At 54.0% G+C, this 27768-nt stretch overlaps 1 protein-coding gene across 1 annotated transcript; it reads left to right on the top strand.

Moving 5' to 3' along the window:
- The first annotated feature begins 313 nt into the window (after positions 1-313).
- On the top strand, positions 314-27335 carry HS3ST6 (heparan sulfate-glucosamine 3-sulfotransferase 6). Its single transcript, XM_074552806.1, has 2 exons — positions 314-752; positions 26055-27335. The coding sequence occupies exons 1-2, from the start codon at positions 388-390 to the stop codon at positions 26671-26673; spliced, it is 984 nt and encodes a 327-aa protein (XP_074408907.1). The 5' UTR covers positions 314-387; the 3' UTR covers positions 26674-27335.
- The last annotated feature ends 433 nt before the right edge of the window (positions 27336-27768 follow it).

Consider the following 27768-nt stretch of genomic DNA (forward strand, 5'->3'; position numbering starts at 1 on the left):
AAAAATTAAAACATGGAGTAACACAGGGAAATATGGGGTAACATGGAAAAACAAGCAGAAACATGGGGGGAAAAGGAAAATACAGGGAAAACACGTGAGAGCACAGGGAAATGCGGGCGAACGCGTCCCGTGCGCGGCAGGGCCGGGGCCGGGAGCGCGGCCCCGCCCGGGTGCGACAGCCCCGCGTGGGGGGCTCCATCCCCGCGGGGACCCCGCGTGTGCCGCGCCCCCTCCCCGCTCCCAATCCCCTCCCCGTCCCTTCCCCGCCCCACGCGCGTGTCCTCGCCCTCCCCCCGCCCCGCGTGGGGGCGGCGCGGCCGGGCCGGGCCCGGGGGGAGCTCGGGGGGCTGCGGGGCCGGGCGGGGGGCGCGGGATGCGCGGCCCCCGATGGGATGTAGCGGGCGGCTGCTGGGAGCCGCCGGGGGCCGCGGCGCCTCGCTGCTCCTCACCATGATCCTGTTCTTCACCTACTTCTTGTCCTGCCTGCCCGGGCCCTGCGAGCCGCTGCCGCCCGCGCTGCTGCCGCCGCCGCCGCCCGCTGCGCTGCCCGCGGGCCCGGGGGAGGCGGCGGCGGGCGCGGGGGGCGCGGGGGGCGGCAGCCGCCGCTTCCCCCAGGCCATCATCGTGGGCGTGAAGAAGGGCGGGACGCGGGCGCTGCTCGAGTTCCTGCGGGCGCACCCCGGGGTGCGGGCGGTGGGCGCCGAGCCCCACTTCTTCGACAGGTGCTACGAGAAGGGGCTGCGCTGGTACAGGTGAGGATGCGGCGGTGTTGGGGGGGGGGGGGGTGAGGGGGTCGGTAATTAGCGCGCTGTTAATTGCTGCACGGGCTGGGATGTGGTGGCTCCGCAACAGGCGGGTCCCGGGAGAGAAAGGGGGTCTGGGGGTCCCCGGCTGGACCGAGCCTCGCCAGGGTTGGGGCTGCTTTTGGGGGGCTGCCGCGGTGTGAAAAGCGGTGTCCTTGTCCCCGTGTCCCTCCCTGTCCCTGTGTCCCCCCCTGTCCCCGCGTCGCTCCTGTCCCCGCACCTCCCGTCCCGCATCCCGCCCGGCCAGGGACGAAGGCGGCAGCAGAAATGCGCTCGTTTCACTCCGCAAGCTTTGAGATTTTAACCTTTAGTCCTTCATCCCCAGCCGTGCCCCCGTCTACCCACCGCGCTCCTTTAGGAATTGTTTTATTGGTGTGGTTTCTGAAAAACAGAAATGAGCGAGGACCTCGGGCTTGATGCTGAGCGAGTCCGCGGGATCCCCTTGGGCAAAGGGCAGAGCTGGGGCGATGCAAGGGTTTTGTTTTTTGAGGGTTTCCATGGGATTGAGCTCTTGGGGCGATAAAGCGTTCGGAGGAGCAGCTACTGTGCATGTGGAGCGTGTTAAACTCCGTCTCCCGGCCAGCTCCGGAGCGCTGGGCCAAGGCGGCCGGCAGCGATAACTCCCTTGAAGCCGGGGGTGGAATCTGAATCTGCCCCGTTATTCTGAAGGCAATCCAAACGTGTCGATGTATGAAAGCGCCGTGGTGTTCTCGGGGAAACATCTGAAAATAATCAAAGGAGCAGCTCTCGCTGTCCTTCCTGCCGCCCATCCCGCTCTCCCCGAGCCCCGCGTTTCTCTCTCTCCATCCTTTGGGGAGGCTGCAGCTTCCCAGCCCTCGCCCAAGTAACAACCTGTGAAAAATCAGCGTCTTTCATGGAAAGAGTCATTTTAGCGGTAATTTTACCCGCAGACTTTCAGCTCTCCGAGCCCACATCTGGGGCTGTAAAGTTACGACTTAACACACCTTCAAACCCCAGTAAGTAGCGGCGCTCATTTTTACGGCTGCATTAATATTGCCGTGATTTACGAGCTCATTCCTCGGCTCCGCGCCGCTCCAGGAGCAATAATGATGATCACCAATCTTTTTTGGGGTGAGGGCTGCGAGCTGGCTCTGGCTGCTCGGCAGAATGGGGCTTTAATGACTGCGAGCACATAATTAAAGCGGGGAAGGGAAGATGGAACGCTTTCATATCGCTCGGGAGGCTCGCAGGACGGGGCGCAGAGAGGAGCAGAAATAAATCTGAGTTTGGATGGCTCTGCCGCGGGTTTTCAGTGCTGGAAGTGCTCGCAGGGAGCCTGGCCCGACACCAGGATCGGGGCGATCCCGCATGTGGTTGTGGTAAATTGGGGGAAATGGAGCGGGGATGGTTTTCTGGGCTGGGGAGAATCCGCATCCTCCGGGGCGAGGCAAAAATCAGGAGATGTTTTACTGAACTCTGCATAAAGTGTGGTTTTAATCACACACACACACACAAGCATTTCCCTTCGCTTCCTCTCCTCTCTGCCTCTTGTTTTGTCTTCTCACAAGACCTCGCAGCACCGAGGGATTTTATCCCCGGCAAAGCCAGACAGAGCTAAATGTTTAAAGCTGGGGTGTGCTCGAGTGGAGGGGAAGAGGAGCTGGACAGAAAATCGGGTTTTTCCTATGGATATCTCTAAAGTGGTGTAAACATTTTTAAAATATTTGAACTTGCTAGGAAACCGAAATTACACCAAGTGCTTCTCACGCCAAGATATTTGGCCCGAAGGCACCTGTAGGTTGTTGCTTGTTTTGAGTAAATGTGGAAGAAGAATTCCCTTGGAAATATCACTCCAGAATTATTTTGTTGCTCTGTCCCGTAGTGATTTCCCTGCTCTGGCAGCAGCATCTCCTCGTGGGTGATGAGCAGTTTGTTGTAAGTTACTGACTGAAATAATTTATTCTTACTGGATTGTTTTATTTAATTTAGATTTGAAATGGCCCAAAGCCCTCATTGGTTTTGGAGTAGTAGTGAAAAGAAAATGTTCTGCAAAAGCATCTCCTACAGAATTCCTTGAGTTACTACAGCTTTAGCTAATTCTGAGAAGATTAAACACCTTTTTGAGGTTGCAGCATAAATGATTGAATGGCTGATCCAAGCATGATGGGATGCTTTCTCCTCAAGCAAAACGCAATTTTAATTTTTTTTTTGGCACTCAGTGCTCCTTGAAGGAAGCCTAAATAAAGAAGAGAGGATGCTCGGGGGTCTGCTGCCAGTTTGGGGTCTGGGGGTGCCCTGTGGGAGCCTGGGATTGTCTGTGTTTATTTTGTGGGAATGCAGGTGAGGACAAATAGTAAAAAACTGAATTGAATCCGAGCAGTTTGGGGTGAGATTCAGAAATCTTGGAAGTAAAACTTGGAGCACCTGTGAAGGTGTGGGGCCAGGTCCTGCCTTTGGGGATGGAGGAGAACAACATTGATGGGGTGAAGGGGTTTGTGGCAGGATCAGCTCAGTGTGGATGGGCTTTCCCCTGGCTCGGGGCTCAGTGTGAATCGGTTTTCCTCTGGTTCGGGGCTCAGTGTGAATGGGCTTTCCCTGGCTCGGGGCTCAGTGTGAATGGGTTTTCCTCTGGTTTGGGTTTCCCTGCATGATCTGGGATCCCTGTCCCTCTCCTTGATCCCGTCCTCCTGCTTTTCCCAAGAGCCAAAGGAAAGTTTAGGCCGGAATGGTGCTGGGCCAGGGCTCCCTGCACCCCGAGTGTCCCTTGGGATTGAGCTCCTACAATCTGTAGGGATTGTAAAGAATTCCCTATTTTAACGCAGTTTGCACCACAAGTATTAAAAAACACCATGAGATGTCCAGAGATTGTCCCCTGCAGCCACAGGGACACGAGGGGCTGCAATCCCCCCGAGCATCCTCAGGCCCTGCAGAGCCAGCCCAGAGCTCCGACACACTCCGAGGCCAAATTTAACTTTTCGTTGTAATTTCCCCGTCCCATCCAACACGAAAGCTGGCATGAAGGAGGAGAAACTCTCCTTGGGGCTCCTCATCCCCCTGCGCTGCTGCTGGGCCGTCCCAGCTCGGCAGCACCTCCGGGAAGGTGCAGGGGGAGCAGAGAGCCCTTCCCCGGCCCGTGGGCTTCGCCCCCTCCCCTTCCCCAGCCCCATTCACAGGAGCTCCCAGCGCTCTTGAAAGGCTTCCAGCATTTCTTGAGGCAGACTTTGTTATCTCGCAACCTCGCAGCCCCTTTGAGCGGCAGGGGCAGGACGCGGCTGCGGCGCTGCTCTTTTGACTTTTGCCGGCAGCGTTATTGGCAGCTGAAAAGTGCGGCTGAGTGGGTGCCCGGAGGGGTTTTTGTGTGTGTTGTGATTGCACAGACAGATCGCGACACTCTATAGCCCTGCTGAATGGGAGCGGCTCGTCCGGAGCCACCAGGCTGCGATTTGGCACCGCTTGCAGGGCGAGCTTGGCTTGGCTTTCCTTTTGGGAAGCGCAAAGGTGGGGACGGACAAAGGAATCCGGGCTGGCGATGCTCGGGCTGCTCCGGGACGTTATCTTTATTCATTGGCACCGCTAATCTCCCCTCCTGATGGACTCGGTTTCAGGCTCAGAGCCGCCCTTGTTCTCCCGGGCCGCTCGCAGACACTCGGCCCCGCAGCTTCTCGCCTCTATTTCTTTGCAATCTTTTCTCCTTTTTTTGCGCTTCCATTCACAAGTGAGACCTTTCTGTCTCAGCTTGCCGGATCCTCACCCCCGTGTTTGGGAAATGAAACCCCGAGTACAAAGAGAACATGCGGGAAACCTGAGAAAAACCTGATTTTAACTAAGAACAAGATACACTAAAGCTTTTACTGAAGGCATGGTGTTTTGGATCGGCTTTTATGCGCTGTTTTAGCGCCAGCCCTACCCTTAGCACCAGGTTTAAGCTCTGGGCAGCCGGATGGGTCTCCCTGATGATGTGCCCCTGTTTTCTGCTCCCAGCACTTGGGAAGCAATCCATAATTCGTGCAAAGTTTGGGTTTCTGCAAACTGCTTTCACGTGGGATTAAAAATAGCTTTTACTGCCACGATGAGGAATTAACATTTGAAACCATTTAAAGAGCTCCCAGGCAGGATTGCTGCGGGTGGGGAGGGACAGGGGCCGTGCCTGTCCTGATTTGGGGGGTCGGGGATGGGGTGAGGAGGAGCTCAACCCTGCTGCCCCCCATTTTCATGTTATTCCTTGATTTCCACCCGGCCGCGTTTTCTTCCCGGTCCCATCAAGTGCTTCTTGCTGAGCCAAGCAGGTTTGGGCCTGGGTGAGTTTGGGCCTGAGTGAGTTTGGGCCTGGGTGAGTTTGGGCCTGAGTTTGAGCCTGAATTCGAGCCTGGCTCAGCCTCCAGGCTGAAATGAAGTCGGGCTGTTCCTTGTGCTGCTGCTCAGATCGTGTCAGGCCCCAGCGATTGGAGCTGCGTGTTAATGTTGGCTGGGATTTTGGGGATAAAAGCTGCGACTTGCAGGGTGGAAGGAGCTCTCCCGCCTCAGGAATGCGCTCCCTGTCTCTGCTCTGTTAAATAAATGGGGGGATTGCACCCGGGCTGAGCAGGGGTAACCTGAGTTCCTAAAGGATTTCAGATCTGCCAGGATTTCTATCCCAGCCTGCTTAAACACACCCAGAAATCACAGGGATAGATTAAAAAAAAATAACATTAAGGGAATTAATACCTTTGGAAAAGGCTTCTTCATTCCTGTCCTTTCTCTTGTTGTAACCTCAGGGGGTAGAAATTGAAATATTGAAACGTGGCTTTTTTTTTTTTTTTGGTCCATGTAACTCCAGGGAAGTTTTGAAAATATGTCAAATATTGCCAAAAAATTTCACCAAGAGCCCGGAAAGCCACAAGGCTTCTGTTCGTGGAATTACTGAAAGCTTGGAGAAATAATCACTGCAGTGCAAAGGAAAGTTTGGGAGTTTCTCCTGCAAGGCATTAGGTGGATTTCTTTCCCCTGGATTTTTTCTCGATAGTGACAGAAGGTGGAAAAGGCCGGTGGATTTAGAGGGTGCTTTCATGCAAGGAGAGACAATTACTTAAGAGAGTTCAAAGCTTATTTATAAAACAGTAATTACCTTCCCCTGGGATGGAGACGGGCAGCTCTGGCGGCGGGGAGGGGGTTCCAGCACTTAATTGGCAAAGATGCTTAAAAGCTTCCTCCTGACCTTTTCAGAAACTTTCTGCTGCAACAGGCTCGGGCAGAGATTGAAAAGCTGCCCGGGGAAAGGCCAGGTTTAATGCCGAGACTTAGCTCTAAATGGCTTTTCAAAGGGCTGTGGAAATCCTGCTGCTTAGGGAGCTGGGGGTGTCGGAGAGAGGGTGGGATCAGGGATGGATGGATGGATGGATGGATGGATGGATGGGTGAAGGTTGGATTAGGGATGGGAATGATGGATGGATGGACAGACGGACAGGGATGGATGGATGGATGAAGGTTGGATTAGGGATGGGAATGAATGAGGGATGGATGGATGGATGATGGATGGACGGATGGACAGATGAGGGATGGATGGATGGATGGATGGATGGATGGATGGATGGATGGATGGATGCTCCTTGTCTGCAGGACAGAACTCTGGCAACAGGGTGAAACTTGAGCCTGGCAGTTTCCCTCCCCACATCCCAGCTCTTGAGATGGCCAAAATATTTAAGTGAGGAGCACAGGGATGCTCTGAGAGGCTTCTGTGGGGCCTGGTTGGAAGCCTGCTCTGGGGGGTGAAGGCAGCCAGGGCTGGTCCATGCAGTGGTTTGAGTCTTTCCTTTCCTGTGGGAATTCATGGAATCATGGACTGGTTTGTGTTGGAAGGCCCTTCAAAGATAAACTCATGCCACCCTGCCATGGCAGGGACATTTCCACCATCCCAGGCTGCTCCAAGCCACAATGCCCAGCCTGGCCTTGGGCACTGCCAGGGATCCACAGCTCCTCTGGGCACTCTGAGCCAGGGTCTCCCCAAATTCATGAAGAACAGCCCAGATTCCCAATCCCACCATGACAAACTCGTGGTGGTTGCAGCCCTGAGCTTTGCCCATGGCCGGGTTGAGATTTTGGCTCAGGTTTTACACACCCACCTTTTGTGGTGATGGTCCTGGGTGGGACATTCACAGCAGCTCCTTGGACTTCCCCTCCTTCTCTGCTCAGAGACAGCTCAGATCACAGGAATCCTCCAAATTATTCATGCAACCCTCAGTGAGTCACTCTGACTCATTTGAGATGGAAATTTGGATGTGAGCTGGGACGGTGAGGGGGCACAGGGGAGCTGTGGGGTCCTGCAGGTCACCCCAGGACTCAGGGTCAGTGTCCAGCTCTGATTCCAGGGCTGGTGGAGAGCAGGGATGAACCAGGTTTGCATGGCTGGGAAGGTCCAGAGCCATGGGAGAGCATCCCTGCTCCACCACGGGCTATGCATGGACTGCCCTGACCTGGAGTGCTGGTCCCAGGCTGAAATGTGGGAGGGAAATGGCTGAAATTCAGAAAAATTCACTATCTGGGCTGTTAGAGCCCCAGCACGGGATGTTTTAGGCAGCCTGGGATAAGAGCAGCACTTTGGGAGTGGGATGAGCTGCCGGGCTCCTCCTGGGAGTGACTCTGGTGGGCTCCACCAAGGAAATCTCGTAATAAACTCCTCTCTCCCTGCCAGCAACTCACAGCGAGGGGTGGCAGGAGCCTCCCATGCCCCCGGGGCTGCTCTGCATCTTAGCACACAGAATTGATCAGGAGAGCAGGGAATTACATTCATACAGTCACTTGTCACCGAGGTCTTATTAGGAACCTGCGCTCATTAGTGTGGAGAGAACAAGGCTGTGACCTTGTTAAGCTCCTTGGGCAGGGAAAGGCTCATTGACCACTTTGCTGCTGATTTATCACCGGGCCCCTGAGCTGTGTGTGGCACACCTGGCCCCGGGCACACCTGGAGGGCTTTTCTGTAGCTGGAGTGAAGAATTGGCGTCCCCTCCCCTGCCCATCCACACCCTCCAGGCTGATCCAGCCGGGAATTCGCAGCCGCGTTATGCAAATAAAATAAAATAAATAAATAAATAAAAGCAGGCGGTGATTGATGGGAAGGGCCAAGGCAAGTGACAGGGCCCGTCCCCGGGGGGGCACATCCCGGCTCTGCTCCTGCCTTGTGCAACCTCCCAGCTGCTCCAGAGCCGCGGCGTCCCAAAGCCATCCCAAACCTGCGCTAAAGCCATCCCAAACCTGTCCCAAAATCGTCCCAAAGCCATCCCAAACCTGGGCTAAAGCCATCCCAAACCTGTCCAAAGCCATCCCAAACCTGGGCTAAAGCCGTCCCAAACCTGGGCTAAAGCCATCCCAAACCTGTCCCAAAATCATCCCAAAGCCATCCCAAACCAGTCCCAGGGCTTGGATCAGCTCTGGGGACAGATTTGGGCACGGCAGGAAGGACATGGAGGGGCTGGAGAGTGGCCAGGGATGGGAACGGGGCTGGGAAGGGGCTGGAGAATCCCTGAGGAGCTGGGAAGGGGCTCAGCCTGGAGCAAAGGAGGATCAGGGGAATTTCTGGCTCTGCACAGCTCCTGCCAGGAGGCGACAGCCGGGAACAGGGACAGGAGCACCGGGAACGGCCTCAGGGTGGGATTTTAGGGAAAATTCCTTCCTGGAAATGCTGCCCAGCCCTGGCACAGCTGCCCAGGGCAGAGGTGGAGTCTCCATCCCTGAGGGGGTTTGACAGCTCTGTGGATTGTTGGACTGGGTGATCTTGGAGGGCTTTTCCAGCCATGATTCCACAAGTCCATAATTCCTTCCGGGGGTGAAATCAAAGCCCCATCAGGGCAGGATCCCGAAATGCCTCTGCCATCTCCACAGATTATTTAATTTGATTTTATTTTCCCCTCTCTGGAGGTTTCTGTGCCCGAATATTCCCCTGTTCCCACCTGCCCCATCCTGCCTGAGTCCCCGGTAATCCTGAGTGACAAATGTCCCCTCCAGGGCCACCCTGCCAGGCAGGAATTGTCCCTTAAGTGGCGGCCAAAGAAATCCTGCAATTCCCGGGGGGGCTCGGTCAGTGCCATCGATCGGCCACTTGTCATTGTCAGCACGATCGGGGAGGGGACACTGCTGTCACACTGCTGTCCTGGAGAGGGGACACTGCTGTCCCCAGTGTGCTGCAGTCTCTCCAGGGCTGTCCCCCTTTTCCTGTGAGTGCCAGCCCAGTGGGACAGGGGAAGGGGGGTTTCATTCTTCCTCCATCACTCCTCCGCTTCCCAAAGTCATCCCCCAGAGCCACACAAGCCTGAGAAAAATCTCGAGGGGCCGCTGCCAAGGACTTTGAGGCGAGGTTTGGGTTTTGTTGAGGGCAGGCAGGGTTTGTGTGCATGAAAAGCCGGGCAGAATGTCCCCCTGCAGTGCCCGAGCCCCGAGCGTGACAAACCCGCATCTGCCGGGACACAAAGGAGCCGGGAAAGGGGATGGGATGGGATGGGATGGGATGGGATGGGATGGGATGGGATGGGATGGGCTGGGCTGCTGCCAGTGGGACAGGGACACAGCCCATGGGACAGGGACACAGCCCATAGGACACAGCCCATGGGACAGGGGACACAGGTGTCCCCATTCTGCTCCATGGGGTGTCACACAGGGCTGGGAGCAGCCCAGGAAGGGCCCTGCACGATTGGAGCTCTGGGTATTGGGATTTTTAGATTTCAGTGCTGACATACTCTGACTCCCAGGAGCGCACTGAGGCCCTTGAGAAAATTCCAGAATTGATGGATAACACCAGGATTGGTGTTGCAGTTGGTTAGAAGTCTGCAATAGCACAGAGTCAAAAACTTCATATTAGGATATAGAGAACTAAGATACAAGTTTTAAGACAATAACTGATCCTTCTTCACCTTCTTCTTCACTGAGTGGTGTTTTGGGTTAGGGTTGGGGATTTCACCTGCTGTGCTCAGGCACTGTCCTGCCCTGGTATCCCAGGGTTTTTTGGGATCCTGGCTGCCCCTGGCTTTGGGGTTTGTTTGGAGCTGGTGGGAGGGAGTTTGGGGAGCTCAGAGCTCATTTTGGATGGTGTGGGATGGATGGATGGATGGATGGATGGATGGATGGATGGATGGATGGATGGATGGATGGATCCCCAGGACAGGGGACAGGGCTGGGACCCCCAGTGGGTCACCCTCGTTAGCCTGAGTGTGACATGGCAGTTAATTACCCCCTGTGCCATCAGAGGGGACGTGTGGGGCTGGTGTCACTGTGCCACCGCTCCGTGTTTGATCCCCGCCTCGTCACAAGGCAGATAATGAGGGACAGCCTTGCTCTGGTCTTGGTGTGAATATTAAAAATTCATCTTTGGCTGCTTTGAGGAGGATCAGGAGCGTGTGAGGGTGCCCTGCATGCACGGGGCTGAGCAGGGATCACACCCAGGCCTCGCTCATGTTCGAGCTCATAAAACTTGAATTACTGAGCAGACACTGGCTAGGGGAGATTCCTTTCAGCATTAATCACTCTGATGGTGCAAGACCTTTTCTAAACATTTTTTTTTTCTGGGGCAAAATGCCTTTAAATGAAGGCTCAGAGGCTCAGTGAGCACCTAACTCCAGCTGTGCCCAGCTGTGTGAGCCTCATGTCAGCGCCACAACCAAACAAATTCCTGCGAGTGTCAGCACACACCTGGCTGTGGGGGGTTTCTGGTTCCTGACACCCAGGGCTGATGAGTTCCACGCTGAGCTGTGTGTGTGTGATGTACCCAGCCCTGACCCCACTGCTGATGGGTGCAGGGCTCGGCAAGGCTCTGTGGACACAAACCTGGCTGTGAGACCCTCTGGGATCACTGGGGAGCTCTCAGGCACAGACCTCACTCTCTGCATGCAGCTGGACAGAAATTAAAGCACGATCTGGGTGGAGGACAGGGTGGGAGCTCCTCTGGTTTAATTCGGAATCCTCAGAGATTTGATGATTTTTGAGCCATGGAGCCTTGGCACAGGGGGACTTTCAGTTCTTGCTGGAAGCCAGCAAGTCCTGAAGACAGGAAAACTGTTCCAGGGACAGGAGAGCCACAGCCCATGTGAGCGTGCACAGCTGTGCTTGAACACAATCCCAGTTTGGGCTGGAACTGGGCTGCAGGTGTGCCACTGTCAGATTTTCTGGAAAAATCCCCTTCGCCCAGGATTTCTCTCCTGGAAAGCTGAGCAGCCTCAGAGAAAAAGGAAAACAATAATGATCCGATTTGCTTCTCCTGTGTTTTGCTGCTTTGGAATGTGGTTGGAGATTGTTTCATTGGATTCTGGTGTGAGTGTTTTCACTCTTTGGCCAATTACAGTCGAGCTGTGTCAGACTCTGAAGAGAGAGGAGTTTTTCTTAATTATCTTTTAGCCTTCTGTAAGTATCCCTTCTGTATTCTTTACTATAGCTTAGTATATAAGAATACACTATATAATATATAGTAATATATAATATATAGTAATATATAATATATAAGAATAGTATATAATATAGTATCTTAAAATAATAAATTAGCCTTCTAAGAACATGGAGACAGATTCCTTCCTGCCATACAAGAGAGGTGGTTCATGATCTTCTCACCTGCAGAAAAACTTCAGCAACAGAGGTTAGGAAGCCATTTGGAGATGTAAACATCTCCCAGACCATAAAAACCCCCAGACCGCAAAAACCCCCAGACCATGCTGGCAGCCCAGTGAGGAATGGTGGCCCCTGTGGTTTGAGGAGCTCAGCAGGTCAGATGATGGCAGGAGGGAGCAGCAGGAGCTGGAGGTGCTGCTGGTGCCCCCCAGCCAGGCAGGGCTGTCCTGCCCAGCCCAGCCCAGGCTGAGCCCCACACGTGCTGTCCCCGTGCAGGACAGAGGGGAGCAGCCCTCAGAGAACAACGGGAGCTGCTGCCACTTCAAAACCCGCCTGGGAATTGATGCCAGGCCTCCAACAGGCCGATGCTCCTTTCTTCTCCCCGTTAATTAATTCCTGTGCCTGCACTGAGTTTCCATCTTTTATTTGTGTGGCAATCAAAGGCTGCGAGCAGCGAGGCTCACATGAGGAACAGACCCATCCAAACCCTTTTTTTCCTCTTCCTGCAGCACTCCTGGCCCTCTCCTGGAGCTGCCACGCTGCAGCTGAGGCACAGATGCCCAGAGATGGCTTGGCTGGGGCAGGAAGGGGCAGCAGAGCCTGGGTTGGCTCCCAGCAGGTCCCAATGGCTGTGGGGAGGAGGAAGAACAGGGCTGGGTTCTGCTCAGAGACACAAATGGGCAATGAGGGGTCACCTGAGAGTGCCTGGGGATTTACAGCCTCCTTAAAAGGGGATGGGGAAAGCAGGGAAGGTTTGTAGGATCTGAAATGGAAACCCTGGCCCTGACCCTCACACCCCAGAGAGAGAGAGAGATTAAATATCCAGGGATGGTTTGGGGAGAGCCCTGCACATCTGGGGGGAGAGCCCTGCACATCTGGGGATGGCTTTGGGAGAGCCCTGCACATCTGGGCATGGCTGGGGGAGAGCCCTGCACATCTGGGGATGGCTCTGGGAGAGAGCCCTGCACATCTGGGCATGGCTGGGGGAGAGCCCTGCACATCTGGGGATGGCTTACCTAATTCTGGGGTGTTTTCCTCTCCCTCTCTTTGGGGGAGAGCCCTTCACATCTGGGGGAGAGCCCTGCACATCTGGGCATGGCTTTGGGAGAGAGCCCTGCACATCTGGGCATGGCTTGGGCTGACACCGAAGGCCCTGGACCTTCCATGGGATCAGGGAATTGCAGAGTGCTTTGGGTTGGAGGGACCTTAAAGCTCCTCCAGCTCCAATCCCAACACCTCCCACCATCCCAGGCTGCTCCAAGCCCTGGCTTTGGACATCCCAGGGATCCAGGGGCAGCCACAGCAGCTCTGCAGATCCATCCAGCCCCAATATCCCACCCAAATTCCCCTTTCCCAGTCAGAACCCATTCCCTGTGTGCTGTCCCTCCATCCCTGTCCCCAGTCCCTCTCCAGCTCTCCTGAAGCCCCTTTGGGCCATGGAAGGGCTCTGAGCTCTCCCTGGAGCTTTTCCTTCTCCATGCTGAAAAAGGAGATTTGTGGTTCAGGGGAAATATAAAGATTTTATTTTTTAGGTGACTTTTATGTAAAAAAAAACCAACCAAAAGTACTTGTGAGGGCAAGGGCATGGTAGAAGCAGAAACTGCAGCTCCATCAAGCTGGAAATCCTGAATAATCCCAAAAAAACCCAGGCTGCAGGTTTGGAAGTTGCTTCTTTTCCTTGTTTGAGGAAAGGGAGAAAAAAATGAAACCTGTGTGTAAAGCCTGTTGCAAGGAAATGAATTGCAAATAAGAAAAACAAATTGGAGTTAATTCCCCTTTTCCAGCACGGCTCCATTCAGTGTTCTGGGAGCCAGGGGATTTAGGGATCTGCAGATAGCTCAGTGTTTTTGGGTAACAAGTACAAACTGTAGCAGCTTTTAAGGCTTCAGAAGCTGTTTTTGATTAGGATCTTTTCTTTTGACAACTTTTTTTTCTTTTCAGGAAAAAAAAAAAAGAGAGGAGGGGAGGAGGAAAAGGCTTTTTGTAACACAGTTGGGTTAGAGATGAGGGGAAAATCTGTTTGAAATATGCAGGGACCTGAAAGCAAATCTTGAGTGAATAATAAGTTTAACTGACCTTAAAATATCCCATTGCCATGAGGGATTTGAGAGTAATACTTCAAATGGATTTTTGATGAGGCTCTGCAGGCTGTGGGGAATTGAATATTTTTACCCAACACGTTTTCTTATCTGAAATTTTCACAACAACTTGGGGAGGGAGAAAAAAACTATTTGGGAATGCCCAGAGAAGGGTTGGGGTTGTGTTGTTTTACTCTAAAGCTGCAGGGAAAAACCAATTTGCTGCAAGGTCACTTTTCAGAAGGATTTTAATTCCCCAATATTTGAATTCAATCCTGGAGCAGGATTCCTGGGTGGCACCCTTGGCATTCCTGGGTGCTTTCCTCATTGGGAAAATGAATTTACCTGATCCTGGGGTGTTTTCCTTACTGGGAAAATTGATTTGTCTGATCCTGGGATGTTTTCTTCATTGGGAAAATGGATTTACCTGAACCCAGGTGGTTTTCCTCATTGGGAAAATGGATTTACCTGATTGTGGGGTGTTTCCCATACTGGGAAAATGAATTTACCTGATCCCAGGAGGTTTTCTTCATTGGGAACATGGATTTACCTGGGGTGTTTTCCATATTGGGAACATGGATTTACCTGATCCTGGGGTGTTTTCCTCATTGGGAAAATAGATTTATCTGATCCCAGGGGGTTTTTCCATGGATTTACCTGATCCTGGGGTGTTTTCCTCATTGGGAAAATAGATTTATCTGATCCCAGGGGGTTTTTCCATGGATTTACCTGATCCTGGGGTGTTTTCCTCACGGGGTCCTGGCCACCACTCAGCTGCAGCTTTCCATGGAAATGTGCAAGAAATATCTATTTTTGATCCTCCTCCTCCCTCAAATCCAGCTGGAATGGGCCGGTGGGATCTGACAGGGCAGACAGCTGGACAGACAGACAGACAGACGGAGCGTGTGATTGCTCCAGCCACATTTCCTTAGGAAACCAGGCTAAAAATAAGCAGAATCCAGTTCTTTCCCACAAAGTTGCCACCAAGTGAGGCTTTTCCAGTGGAAAGAATTGTTTTGTTAGAGAATTCCCAGTAGTTCCTGCTGGAACAGGGAGGGAGGGAGCCCTGACAGGACAGATGGAGCCCCCATCTCCATCACCTGGGGCTCACCCAGAGCTCTGGGAGCTGCAGAAAATTCAGGATATCCTGGAATTCCAGCGTGGTTTGGGTTGGAGGGGCCTTAAAGCCCATCCAGAAACAAGGGCAGGGACATTTTCCACTATTCCCGGTTCTCCAAGCCCTGTTCAGCCTCTCCTGGGACATTCCTGAGCCTTCCCAACATCTCCACAGCCCCTTTGGCCGTGGCTGGAGGAACAGATTTCCTCTTTTTTTGTGCTGCAAAGTGCATAATCCAGCCCAGCTCCCTCCTCAGGGGGGATTTCCTTCACCTGGGGACCAGCTGGGCAGCAGCATCCCCACATTCCCAAACCTCCCATTGTGGATTTGTGGGGCTGCTCCCTTACCTGGGGCAGGGTGAGGGGCTGAGCAGGTTAAGGACACCAGAATAATTTATTCCGTGCTGGGGTTCCTCTCCCATTTCCCTGCCACCGGATGGGATGGCACAGAGGAGTTTGGGGATGCTGGCTCCCATCCCTGCCAGGCTGTGGGTGAAGCTCCTTGCCAGGAAATGAGGCTTTTTCTGATAGTAACAAAAAAAAAAACCAAAAAAAAAATAAAGCTAAATTTGTTTCCCATCTTCCCTCAGGCTGGATTACAAATTTGACCCAGATGGGGAATCTGTGTTGTTTCTGTGGAAAACTGGATGCATTTTCCTTTTCCATCCCAAGGAGAGCAGCGTGACAGCGTCAGGCCCGAGACAAACACCTCAAAAATCAGTTTGGGGTTTGGAGGAGAGGGCACAGAGGAGCTGCTGCAGCCTGGAGCACCCTGAGCTGGGTGGGACACGGGTGGGAGGTGGCTGAGAGAGGCACAACCTGCTCTGGGGGCACACAGCAGCTGAGTGTGGCCAGGACAGGGGTTTGGGGTGACGCTTTCCCTGTGAGCCCCGAGGGTGAGGGGAGCAGGTTTGGGGTGCAGGTTTGGGGTGACACATTTCCTGTGAGCCCTGAGGGTGAAGGGAGCAGGTTTGGGGTGCAGGTTTGGGGTGACGCTTTCCCTGTGAGCCCCCAGGGTGAGGGGAGCAGGTTTGGGGTGCAGGTGTGGGGTGACACATTTCCTGTGAGCCCCCAGGTGAGGGGAGCAGATTTGGGGTGCAGGTTTGGGGTGACGCTTTCCCTGTGAGCCCCCAGGTGAGGGGAGCAGATTTGGGGTGCAGGTTTGGGGTGACGCTTTCCCTGTGAGCCCCCAGGTGAGGGGAGCAGGTTTGGGGTGCAGGTTTAGGGTGACACATTTCCTGTGAGCCCCCAGGTGAGGGGAGCAGGTTTGGGGTGCAGGTTTGGGGTGACACATTTCCTGTGAGCCCCCAGGGTGATGGGAGCAGGTTTGGGGTGCAGGTTTGGGGTGCAGGTTTGGGGTGCAGGTTTGGGGTGACGCTTTCCCTGTGAGCCCCGAGGGTGAGGGGAGCAGGTTTGGGGTGCAGGTTTGGAGTGACGCTTTCCCTGTGAGCCCCCAGGGTAACGGGAGCAGGTTTGGGGTGCAGGTTTGGGGTGACACATTTCCTGTGAGCCCCCAGGTGAGGGGAGCAGGTTTGGGGTGATGCTTTCCCTGTGAGCCCCCAGGGTAACGGGAGCAGGTTTGGGGTGCAGGTTTGGGGTGCAGGTTTGGGGTGACGCTTTCCCTGTGAGCCCCCAGGTGAGGGGAGCACAGGGTGCAGGTTTGGGGTGAGGCAAAGTAGAAATTTTCCAGGGTAGAAATCCATTTTGATTTAGGTGAAATTCTTGCTCGCCCTGGCTCTGCAGGAGCAGGGTGAGGGAGGGGACAGCCAGGGGACCCCCAGCCCTGCCCACGGTGGCCTCGGGGCCATCTGGAGAGCCCGGCTGCCCCTTGCCGTGGCTGCTCCGGGGCTCGGCCCCATCCCGAGATCAAATAAACACAAATAGCCTGAAATTATTCATGGCTCTGGGGACTTGTCTGCTGCCCGTCAGCAGCTGCTGAGCAAATCAGGGCAGCTGTCAATGGGGCAGCGGGAGGGGCTGCCTCTGCCTGACATGTGTGGGCAATTCCTCCTCCTCCTCCTCCTCCTTTCCTTCCTTCCTTCCTCCCTTCCTTCCTCCCCGCTGCTCCCGCACCTGCGACACCAGGAGGGGCAGGAATTCTTTGGCTGCACCCCAGGACTGGGACAGAGAGGGACCCCCGGGAGCCACAGCCAGAGAGGGGATGGGGGTCCTGCCCTGGTTAATTAGGCTGGGTTAATTAGCTGGGAGTTGGTGGGCTGGGAGTGACTCCAGGCAGTGTCCCCTGGGATGGATGGATGGATGGATGGATGGATGGATGGATGGATGGATGGATGGATGGATGAGGGATGGATGGATGGATGGATGGATGGATGGATGGATGGATGGATGGATATGGGATGGAGGGATGGATATGGGATGGACGGATGGATAGGATTTTGGGAATAAATCCCTCCCTGGAGGGTGGGCAGGCCCTGGCACAGGTGCCCAGAGAAGCTGTGGCTGCCCCTGGATCCTTGGCAGTGTCCCAGGCCAGGCTGGAGGAACCTGGGATAGTTGAAAGGTCCCTCCCTTGCTTTTCCTTCTGCTCAGCCAAGCATCAGGAGGTGCAAGAATTCCTATTTCTGCTATCTATGTAACTGTAAACTGTAAACCTGGAAACCCCAGTGATTTTTGTGACCTTTTTATGCTTTCCTCTCCTCCATCAAGGTGGGAAACAGGCAGGACCAGCCTGTTGCTGTGAGGGGATAATTGAGTGAGAACTAATGAGTGTAATTTTTAAATTTGTAATTGAAACCAAGATCTTTAGACAGAGTGCTCTCAGGAATTTTTTTTTTCTCTTTTTTCTAAAGAAACCTTGGGCTAGTCAGGGTTAGTGGGGTCCCCTTCCCTCCCCAGCAGCTCCAAGAGCAATTTTCCCTTATTTATCGGCGCTCCCAAGGACCCCGGTTCCCAGGGGGATAAAATCTGTCACCAGTGTCTGTGCTGCAGGTTCACCGGAGGGTAATTTGTGTTTCCCCTGCTCAGACAGCAGGTCAGGTCATAAAGCACCAGATCCACGGGGAGGGGAGAGGCTCTGTAAAGGCTGCCCGTGCTGAAAGGTGCAATAATCCCCCGGATTACTGCCGGGGGAGCTGCAGGGAAATTTACTGCCTTGCAAAGGGATTATCCCAGCGCCGCCGCTGCCAGCGGGTTCCTTCCCTTCCTTTCTTAGAGGGAGGAAGTTTTTCATTGAATTCCTGCTGCTGGAGCCACCGTGGGGCTGGGAGGGGAGGGATTGGATCCATCCCACCGAGCCGGGGTTATCCCATCTCCCTGGTTTATCCCGTCATCTCCCCACCCAGGTGGGACAGTGAAACTGGAGCTGGGCTGGGATTGAGCTCCTGGAGGGGTCGAGATTGCTGCAGAGGGATAAAACAGGAGGATGGATAAAGAGGAGAAGGGATAACCAGGAGGAGGATTAAAGAGAAGAAGGGATAACCAGGATGAGTGATAACCAGGAGGAATAACCAGGAGGAGAGATCAAGAGAAGGGATAACCAGAAGAAGGCACAACCTGGAGGAGGAATAAAGAGAAGAAGGGATAACCAGGATGAGGAATAAAAAGGAGAAGGGATAATCAGGAGGAGAGAGAACCAGAAGGAGGGATAGCCAGGATGAGGAATAAAAGAGTGAAAGTATAACCAGAAGGAGGAATAAAGAGAAGAAGGGATAACCAGGATGAGAGATAAGCAGGAGAAGGAATAACCAGGAGGAGGAATAAAGAGAAGGGATAACCAGGAGGAGGGATAACCAGAAAAAAGGATAACCATGAGGAGGAATAACCAGGAGGAGGAATAAAGAGGAGAAGGGATAACCAGGAAGACGGATAACCACGAGGAAGGATACATCCTCTCCAGAGCAGCTCCAGCTGCAGGAACAGCCTTTCCCCAGCAGCCACGAGCAACCCCAAGCATCCCCTCCTGTGAACGGAGACCAAACCCAAGAGCTCCATCCCCCATCCTGAGCAGAGAATGGGGCTGGAGCTGGAGCTCAGGGCCACTCCCGAGCTCCCGAGTCCTTCAGCAGAGCCCCCCGGGGTTGGGGAGGGTTGGTTTTGTTTGATTTCCTTCCCCTGGAAGGCAGGAGAGGGGGCTGGGGCAGGCAAGGCCTTTAATTGTGTGCAATGAAGGCTGACAGTGCCGAGGCGCAGCCTTTAAAAGGGGTACTGAACCTTTAATTCCTGAATAAATCATCTCCAGTCTGTTGCTCCTTCATCTGCAAGCTGTTTGAGGGGACACACGGGCGCTGCTGGGAAGGGTCACCGCCAGATCAGAGCCCGGGGCTGGCCCGGGTCACAGGCAGGACACCTGCCACAGGCTGTCCCCTCCCTCGGCCCTCAAAGGGACACTCAGAGGGGAGGAGAGGACATTCCTGGCTGCTGCCATGCTGAGGGGCTTCATTCCAGAGGGAGGGAGAGCTGCCAGGGCAGCCCCATCCTCAGCGGGCACAGCCCAGCCCAGGGTCACAGCAGGGTGGGCACGGGCCAGGCCCCATCTCCTGAGGGGTTTGGGGATTCAGTGCCCCACCAAGCTGGGAGACTTCCAACCCCATTTTCTGAAGGGTTTTTGGGGATTCAGTGCCCCATTCATGGTTAGGCACCTTCCAACCCCATTTTCTGAAGGGTTTTTGGGGATTCAGTGCCCCATCATGGCTGGGCACCTTCCAACCCCATTTTCTGAAGGGTTTTTGGGGATTCAGTGCCCCATCTGAAGAGTTTTTTGGGATTTACTGCTCCACCAAGCTGGGCACCTTCCAGCTCCCATTTTCTGAGGTTTTTTTGGGGATTCAGTGTCCCATCTGAAGGGGTTTTAGGGATTTAGTGCCCCATCATGGATGGGCACCTTCCAACCCCGTTTTCTGGGAGGTTTTTGGGGATTCAGTGGCCCATCATATTTGGGCACCTTCCAGCCCCCATTTTCCGAGGTGTTTTTAGGAATTCAGTGCCCCATCATGGTTGGGCACATGCCAGTCCCCATTTCCTGAGGGTTTTTTAGAAATTTAGTGCCACATCAAGCTGGGCATGTGCCAATCCCCATTTTCTGAGGGTTTTTTAGGGATTCAGTGCCCCATCATGGTTGGGCACATGCCAGGCCCCATTTCCTGAGGGGTTTTTGGGGATTCATGGAGCTGTTCTGTTTCCCACCTGTTTTCACCCAAGCAGTGGCTTCAGCTGTGTTTTCACTCACAATTATTCAAATTCCATCAGGGAGGAGTCGCAGGGAAAGGACCCTCCAGGGCCTGGAGCTGCCCATAACTGCAGCCCCTGGCCATGCACACGGGCAGGAAATGTGATGGAAATTCTGGGTTTGGGAACTGAACTGTGTGGGAACCCAGGATTTGTGGGGACACGGCCTTTTCCACACCTTCCTGCTGGGAATCCTGGGATCCCGGGGATCTGGGAGATTTTCTGGGTGGGAAAAGCAGAAGAGCTGGGTTCACCAGCCCTCGTTCTTGTGGGGGTTAATAATGGTGTGGGAGCAGCCCTGCCATTAGAAATGCAGATGTTAGCTCTGGATTCTCCCCTTGCCTTTGCTGCACAGCTCCAGATCTGGGTGCACATCCAGCCCAAACCTCACTGAGCCCCCCAGGGCAGCCCCCAGTGCTCTGCAGCCCCTCGGGGAGGGTTGGGGGGCTCACAAAACACAAACCCCCCTTTCCTCCTCCTCTGGGACTCTTCATCCACCCGAACCCAGCCCAGGGACCCCGAGGGGTGGCACTGGGACAGCTCTGGGTCCCTTGTGTGGGCTGGGGACCCCCCAGCTGTGGTGCTCTGTGGGGTGAGGGGGGAATTTGGGGTTCTGGGGGGAATTTGGGGTTCTGGGGGGCAGGAGGAGCCCCTGGGGACGCTCCAGCTGGGAGCACGACCCACCAGAGACCCTCGCTGTGTGATGTATCAAACGGTAATTAGGAGCAAAGGGCAGAGGGGCGCAAAGGAGCATTAATAAATTATCTGCCTGCCTGTTAATTGACGTGTCTCAGTCAGCCCGTGGTGGAGCCCAGGGCTCGGCTCCCCTTCCAGCGCATCCCGGCCTTGTTACTGCCCTCATCAGCATATTCAGGGCCCCCTGCTTAAAGCCAATTAGCTCCCGGCCAGGCCTGATTGGGAAGCCGCGGCCTCATTTGCACATTTGTGAATCGGTGAAAGAATCAGAAAATAATGGGGGCAGCTCGGGGGTGGGGAGCGCTGGGGGGGCTCTGCCAGGACCTGCTGGGGAAGGCGAGGGGCAGCAGCTCGGTAATTAGGGGAAAAAGGAACGTGGGCTAATTTGGTCCCGGGCGGCTCGGGGAGCTCATCCCTCCCGGTTCATCCCTTCCTAACTCAGCCTTCCCAGTTCAGCCTTCCCAGTTCTTCCCTCTGGCTCATCCCATCCCTTCCCAGTTTATCCCTTCCCAGTTAATATTTCCCAGTTCATCCCTTCCTAACTCAGCCTTCCCAGTTCATCCCTTCCCAGCTCACGCCTTCCCAGTTAATATTTCCCAGTTCATCCCTTCCTAGCTCAGTCTTCCCAGCTCATCCCTTACGAGTTCTTCCCTCTGGCTCGTCCCATCCCTTCCCAGTTAATTTTTCCCAGTTCATCCCTTCCCAATTCATGCCTTCCCAGTTAATCCCTTCCTAGATAATATTGCCCAGTTCACCCCTTCCCAGTTAATCTCTCCCAGTTCTTCCCTCCAGTCCACCCCTTCCAGTTCAAGCTTTCCCAGTTCATTTTTCCCAGTCCATTCCTTCCCAGTTCACCCCTTCCAGTTCAATCTTTCCCAGTTCACCCCTTCTCAGTTCATCCCTTCCCAGTTCATTTTTCCCAGTTAATCCCTTCCTAGCTCATCCCTTCCCAGTCCACTCCTCTATGCCCTGCACTGGTTCCTGTGGGAAGGAGAGGTCCTGGAGACCCCTGGGATGGGCTCAGCCCAGCTGCCCCCCCATTTTTGGGATCAGGGCTCTGCCATTCCCGCAGCAGTGCCCAGCAGGGATTCGGGACTGCAATTCCGGTCCCTGGTGCCTCGCACCCTTTTCCCCAGCGGAGAAGCTGCAATTTGAGCTGTCTGGAGTTGAAGGTGGCTATCTGCACTCCAGTGTGACACCCGGAGAGCCCCGTGGGCACAAAGGCAGCCTTGTCCCTGGCCAGGATTCCTCTGCAGATCTGATGGCACCGGGCTCTGCCTGCAGGATCGATGTCCCGAGCCCTTCCTGGTCCCAAACTATTTAACATTTACACAAAAACGGTTCTGTCCCTGGCCCGCTGTCTGTCACCCTGCTCGGGGTGTCCCCATGTGTGATGGTGTTCGCAGGGGCCCCAGGATGAGGGAAGAGATGAGAATGTTGACTCCATGTTTCAGAGGTTTATTATTTATTTTATTTATTTTGATTTATATATTATATTAAAACTATACTAAAAGAATGGAAGAAAGGATTTCATCAGAAATGAAATCAGATTCATCAGATCTGTGTCCATGTGGAAATTCCTCCCTGGCAGAGCCCATGCTGCTCTCCTGCTTTGGGCTGGGATAGAGTTAATTTAACTGCTGGAGCTGCCCTGGGTGATAACTCAGGGATGCTTTGGGCTGGAGACTCGTTTATCTCCCGAGAGTGCGTCCCCGTCGGTGCTGGGAGGAGTTCTGCTCCAAAAACCATCAGGAATCGTGAAGCAATTAACTCTGGAAAGTTCTGTTGGCCCCGTTTTTGAAGTCTGCTTTGATTCCCTGCCTGCTGTGGCTGTTAATCACTATTTAATGCAGCTCTCTGCATTTTTATCATCATTTTATCTGCTGTAATTTATTGTGTGTTACCTTAACCGAGGAAGCATTTTCATGTGTTGAATGTCTCCGTGCAGAAAACCCCTGCTCCGATGCCTCTCAAGTGCCAGTTTTATTAATTAAAAACAAACATTTATCACTTAACAGAGAGGCAAAAGGGGTTTTATCCCTCCCCCTGGGCACACACACTCTGGAAATCCCAATTCCTTCCAAGGCTCCCCATTGCCGTGTCCTGTACCTGCAGGCACTGCTTGGCATTCCCAGGGTGCTGTCTGAGGGTCAGGAAGAATTAACTGTAAATTTAATTAACGTTCCTAATGTTTGGGTTAAAGTGGAGCCCAGCAAAGCCACCTCTGCTCTTTGCCGGTTTGAGCCAGAGCTGGGTGTTATCAATAATTAACTGTGCTCATTTAGGGGAAGTATTGGGGCGTTAATGAAACTGTGAAATGTTTAATTATTGTGCCAGGAGCTGGGGCTGCAGAGAAAGAGGAGGAGTGGCACAATTAATGGCTGTTCCCGAGGGGATCCCGGGATGTCCCCGGGATGGGGAAATTCAGGGATGGAGGTCCCCGCACCCATCAGAGCCACAGGAGCCGCTGGGAGACCCCTCCCAACCCTGGTTTTCATTAAAACTTCTGTTAATTACCTGGTAATTAAGCTGTGGGTGGTGTGGATGGCCCTGTGCAGGACAGGGAGGGATAAGAGGGGTTAGGGAGGGATAGGAAAGGTTTTCCAGAGGGGCTGTGCCTGCCCCATCCCTGTGCCTGCCCCATCCCTGCAAGGGTCCAGGGCCAGGCCGAGGTTTTGTGGGGCCTCTCCAAGTCCCCATCCCGGCTTTGCCGTGGGTAATAAACAATTTATTGTCCACTGAGGAGCGGGGCTGGGTCAGACTCTCAGCCCAGGTTTGCTGTGAGGGCTGGGTTGGGTGAGGATGAGGATGGAGCCGTTCAGAAATCCCAAGGAAACACAGAATGGATGCCCCAGGAAGGTGCCAGGAGATGCTGGTGGAGCAGCCTGGAAAGCCCTGCTGCATTTCCTGAATGGAATTAAAGTTCAGGATGCTTGGCTGGCCGAGAAGCCCCTCAGGAGGGTGGTGGAGCTGTGCTGTGCTCCCAGTAAATCCCAAACCCCATCCCTTGGGTTTTTCTGGGCTCTGGGACAGGGATGGGTCAAAACCCTGCTGGGAGGGTGATTCCCAGCAGGAGCTGTGTGAGTCAGCCTCTGGTGAGTGCAATTATTTGGGGAAAAAACGCTGGAAATTATGGGAAAAGCAGCTTTGGCTGCTCTGGGGTCCATGGGCACCCACTGGTGCCAAACAGGGGCTGTGCTGCCAGGTGAGGGCACCAGGGCAGGGAAATGCCTCTAAAAACGCTGGCACTGTGCAAAAATTAAAATAAAAGTGGTGGAGAGGGGGAAAGCCACAAATGGGTTCTGCTCTTGCTTGGGGGAGGGAGCTGCGTCGCTCACAAATGCTTTTAATAAAATGTTCTTTCCTGAGTCCAGGGGAAAAATCCCGGAAACCTCAAGCTTTCCCCATGACATAAGGAGCAGATGCTGCAGGGCACAGCCCCGTCCCTGTCCCCAGCTCCCTGCCAGGCACAGCCCCAGCGCTGGGATGCAATTCCCAGAGAATCCTCAGCTCTCCCTGGCAGTGCCAGGGCCAGGACAGGGCTGGGGGCACCGGGGGACAGTGGAAAGGGTCCCTGCCCTGGCAGGGGTGGCATCTGTGAGTTCCCTTCCTGTTGGGGGAGATGGAACAGGAAAGCCTTATAAACATGACTGCCTGGCAAAAGATTTTGAGAATATGGAAACTATAAGTGAGATTGAAATGAAAGCAAGCTTTGAGACACCTCAGTTACTGAACAACTGGAAAGCAATGGTGTGGCCAGCTGAAGGTGATCCCCTGTTGATGGAACAACACCCTCTGCTTGCAGACAGGCCCAAGGGTCAGAGCAGACCCTGCCAGCTTGGCAGAAGGGGCCCAAAGAGGAGTTTATAGGGTTTAAAATGTAACACAGTGTGGTAATGTAGTGATTCTTATAGGCTGTATGGAAATGCTATAGGATTTGTATCTTGTACTAGATTGGTTAGTGAGAATGAGAATATTCAGCACAGAAGATTTATTGTATTGTAATGGGAACTTCACTTTCTTACCTCTTGCCTCATAGCTGTTACTTTTCTATGCTCTTACCCCTTTTACTCTCTCACCCTCTCATCCTCTCTCCCCCTCTCTTCTCTGGGGCCTGCTCTGAGCTGTGTTTGGCAGCTCCCAGCAGGGCCCTGCACCCAGGCCCTTTGCAATAAACCCCAAATCCCAGCAGGGCCCTGCATCCAAGCCCTTTGCAATAAACACCAAATTCCATGACCAGAAGAAGATTTATTGTATTCTAATGGCAACCTCACTCTCCCATCCTCTTTACCTCTCTTTCTCTCTCTGGGGCCTGCTCTGAGCTGTGGCAGCTCCCAGCAGGGCCCTGCACCCAGGCCCTTTGCCATAAACCCCAAATTCCACCACCTGGCTGCAGAGACCTCTCGTGTCCGTCCATCCCCACCGTCCTACCCCCGATATTCCTACACAATCCCAAACATTCCAGGATTTTGTGGGGGGCAGCGGGGCAGGTGCCTGTGCTGGTGGCAGGGAGGACCCGCTCTGTCACACGGGGTGACACGGCTGGGTAATTTCTGCGGCAATTAATGACTCATTAAAGTGCACGAGGGAACAATCAGAGCAGTGAATTTTACCCAGCACAATGGCTGGGCCCTCAGGGTTTTTTTCTGCCTTTCTTTTGAAAAGGAAACAGTCTTTTTCTGGCTTTAACTGCTCCCTGTCTGGAGGCAGAGGAGGAGGAGGGAGCCTTGGTGGGCACCTCCGTTCCCAGCTGGTGCTTGGGCATCACCTCCGTGATGGGATTTCCCGGGATTTTCCTCTGCAATCCCACGGGGACATGAAATGTGACTGGAGGCAGGGATGAACACCAGCCCTGTGCCAAAATGTTCGTGTTGGGATGGAGCTGGGAGCAGGCAGGAGGGATTTGCAGGGCTGGGAAGGGATTCCAGGGGGAAGCAGCCGCCTGCAGGTACCCTGTGGATGCTGCTGGTGGGACAGGGTGAGAGGGAGCTCTTTCCTAGGGACACTGGAGGGGACAAAGGGAATGCTGAGTTGGGCAGAGAGCCTGGAGCTCAGGAACTCCTAGGAAGGGTTTTGAAGATGAGAAATCACCAGAGGAGTGTGACAAGGTGAAGCAGGAGGGAAGGGGAGATGTGGCTGTGGTTGGGTGTGGATATTTGCAGGCAGCCTCTTCCTCTTCGCCTGGAAGAGACGAGAATCCGACTCCATGTTTCAGAAGGCTGGTTTATTATTTTATGATACATATATAATATTTAAAAGTTAATGATATATTAAAACTATACTAAAAGAATAGAAGAAAATGATTTAATCAGAAAGCTTGCATGGAAAAGAATAGGAATGGAATCATAACTAAGGTTTGTGTTTGACTGAGAGTCTGAGATAGCTGGGCTGTGATTGGCCATTAATTAGAAACAACCAAATGAGACCAATCACAGATGCACCTGTTGCATTCCACAGCAGCAGATAACCATTGTTTGCATTTAGTTTCTGAGGCTTCTCAGCTTCACAGGAGAAAAGATCCTGGCAAAGAGATTTTTCAGAAAATATCATGGCTACAGCTGGGAAGCCCCTGAGCCTTTCTGGGTTTTGGGGTTTGTTCCCACCCATTGTCCCATCAGGCAGCTGAGCCCTGACCATGTCTGTCTGTCCTCAGGAGCCTGATGCCACGGACCCTGGATGGACAGATCACCATGGAGAAGACCCCCAGCTACTTTGTGACCAAGGAGGCGCCGCGGCGCATCCACAACATGTCCCGGGACACGAAGCTGATCGTGGTGGTGCGCGACCCTGTCACCCGCGCCATCTCGGACTACACACAGACCCTGTCCAAAAACCCCTCCATCCCCAGCTTCCAGGCCCTGGCCTTCAAAAACCTCAGCACGGGACTGATCGACACCAGCTGGAGCGCGGTGCGGATCGGCATCTACGCCAAGCACCTGGAGAACTGGCTGCAGTTCTTCCCCCTCTCCAGGTTCCTGTTCGTCAGCGGGGAGAGGCTGGTCAGCGACCCTGCCGGGGAGATGGGCCGTGTCCAGGACTTCCTGGGGCTCCAGAGGCTGGTGACAGACAGACATTTCTACTTTAACGAGACCAAGGGCTTTCCCTGCCTGAAGAAGCCCGAGGGGGGGAGCAGACCCCGGTGTCTGGGCAAGTCCAAGGGGCGGCCGCACCCCACCATCGACGGGCAGGTGGTGCAGCGCCTGCGCGAGTTCTACAGACCCTTCAACATGAAGTTCTACCAGATGACAGGGCAGGATTTTGGGTGGGACTGAGCCCATCCCCAGGGCACGCTGCCGGGCTGGCACCTGGGCTGCCAGGACTGCGGTCCAGGGATGTCTGTGGTCATCATTGTCCAGGGATGTCCATGGTCATCGTGGTCAAGGGATATCTGTGGTCATCACTGTCCAGGGATGCCTGTGGTCATCATGATCCAGGGATGTCTGTGGTCATTGTCCAGGGAAGCCTGGGGTCATCATGATCCAGGGATGCTCATGGTCACTGTGGTCCAAGCATGCCTGTGGTCACTGTAATCAAGGGATGCCCATGGTCATCATGGTCCAAGGATGTCCATGGTCACCGTGGCCCAGGGATGCCTGTGGTCATCATGATACAGGGATGCCCATGGTCATTGTGGTCCAGGGATTCCCATGGTCACTGTGGTCCAGGGATGCCTGTGGTCATCATGGTCCAGGGATGCCCATGGTCACTATAGGCAAGAGATGCCCGTGGTCATCATTGTCCAGGGATTCCCGTGGTCACTGTGGTCAAGGGATGCCCGTGGCCACCCCACCAGCACCCTCCTCCCTTTGTTCTAATTTATATGGGACCTTTTCTGGCAAGAAACGGACTCTTCTGGAGTAGAGAGAAATATTTAATAAAACCTCAGATGAGCCCTCTCCCCTCCCTGAGCAGATTAAATATTCTTCCATATAAACCTTGCTGATCTCCATTAACTGGGAGTGTTCTGGGTGGGACTGTGGGTTTGTGTGCATGGGGATCATGGATCCATCCAGAATGAAACCTTGGAAACCTCTGGGCCACACAGCTGAGGGTTCTGGGGGTGACACAGGCCCTGGCGGCCAGGGGAGGGCTGGGCAGCAAACCCCAACCCTGGGAGATGTTTTGGAGATGGAAAAGAGTCTGCAGGAATTTCCCAGCTGAGCAAAACAATGAACAGCAGCAGTTCTGAATGAATGCCAGGTCCTGGTTTAGGAAGAGGGAGCTGTGGATCACCTCCCCATGTTCCTGGAGTGGCCCACTGATAGGGCAGGGCCTTTCTAACCCTTAGCAGGAAAATTCCAGCTTCTCCACAATTTACCCAGCTCTGCCCTTTCAGTTCAATAATCTCAACAGTTTTTCAAACCTGC

The sequence above is a fragment of the Zonotrichia albicollis genome, chromosome 16 (assembly GCF_047830755.1).
Source record: "Zonotrichia albicollis isolate bZonAlb1 chromosome 16, bZonAlb1.hap1, whole genome shotgun sequence".
NCBI classification, from domain to species: Eukaryota; Metazoa; Chordata; class Aves; order Passeriformes; family Passerellidae; genus Zonotrichia; species Zonotrichia albicollis.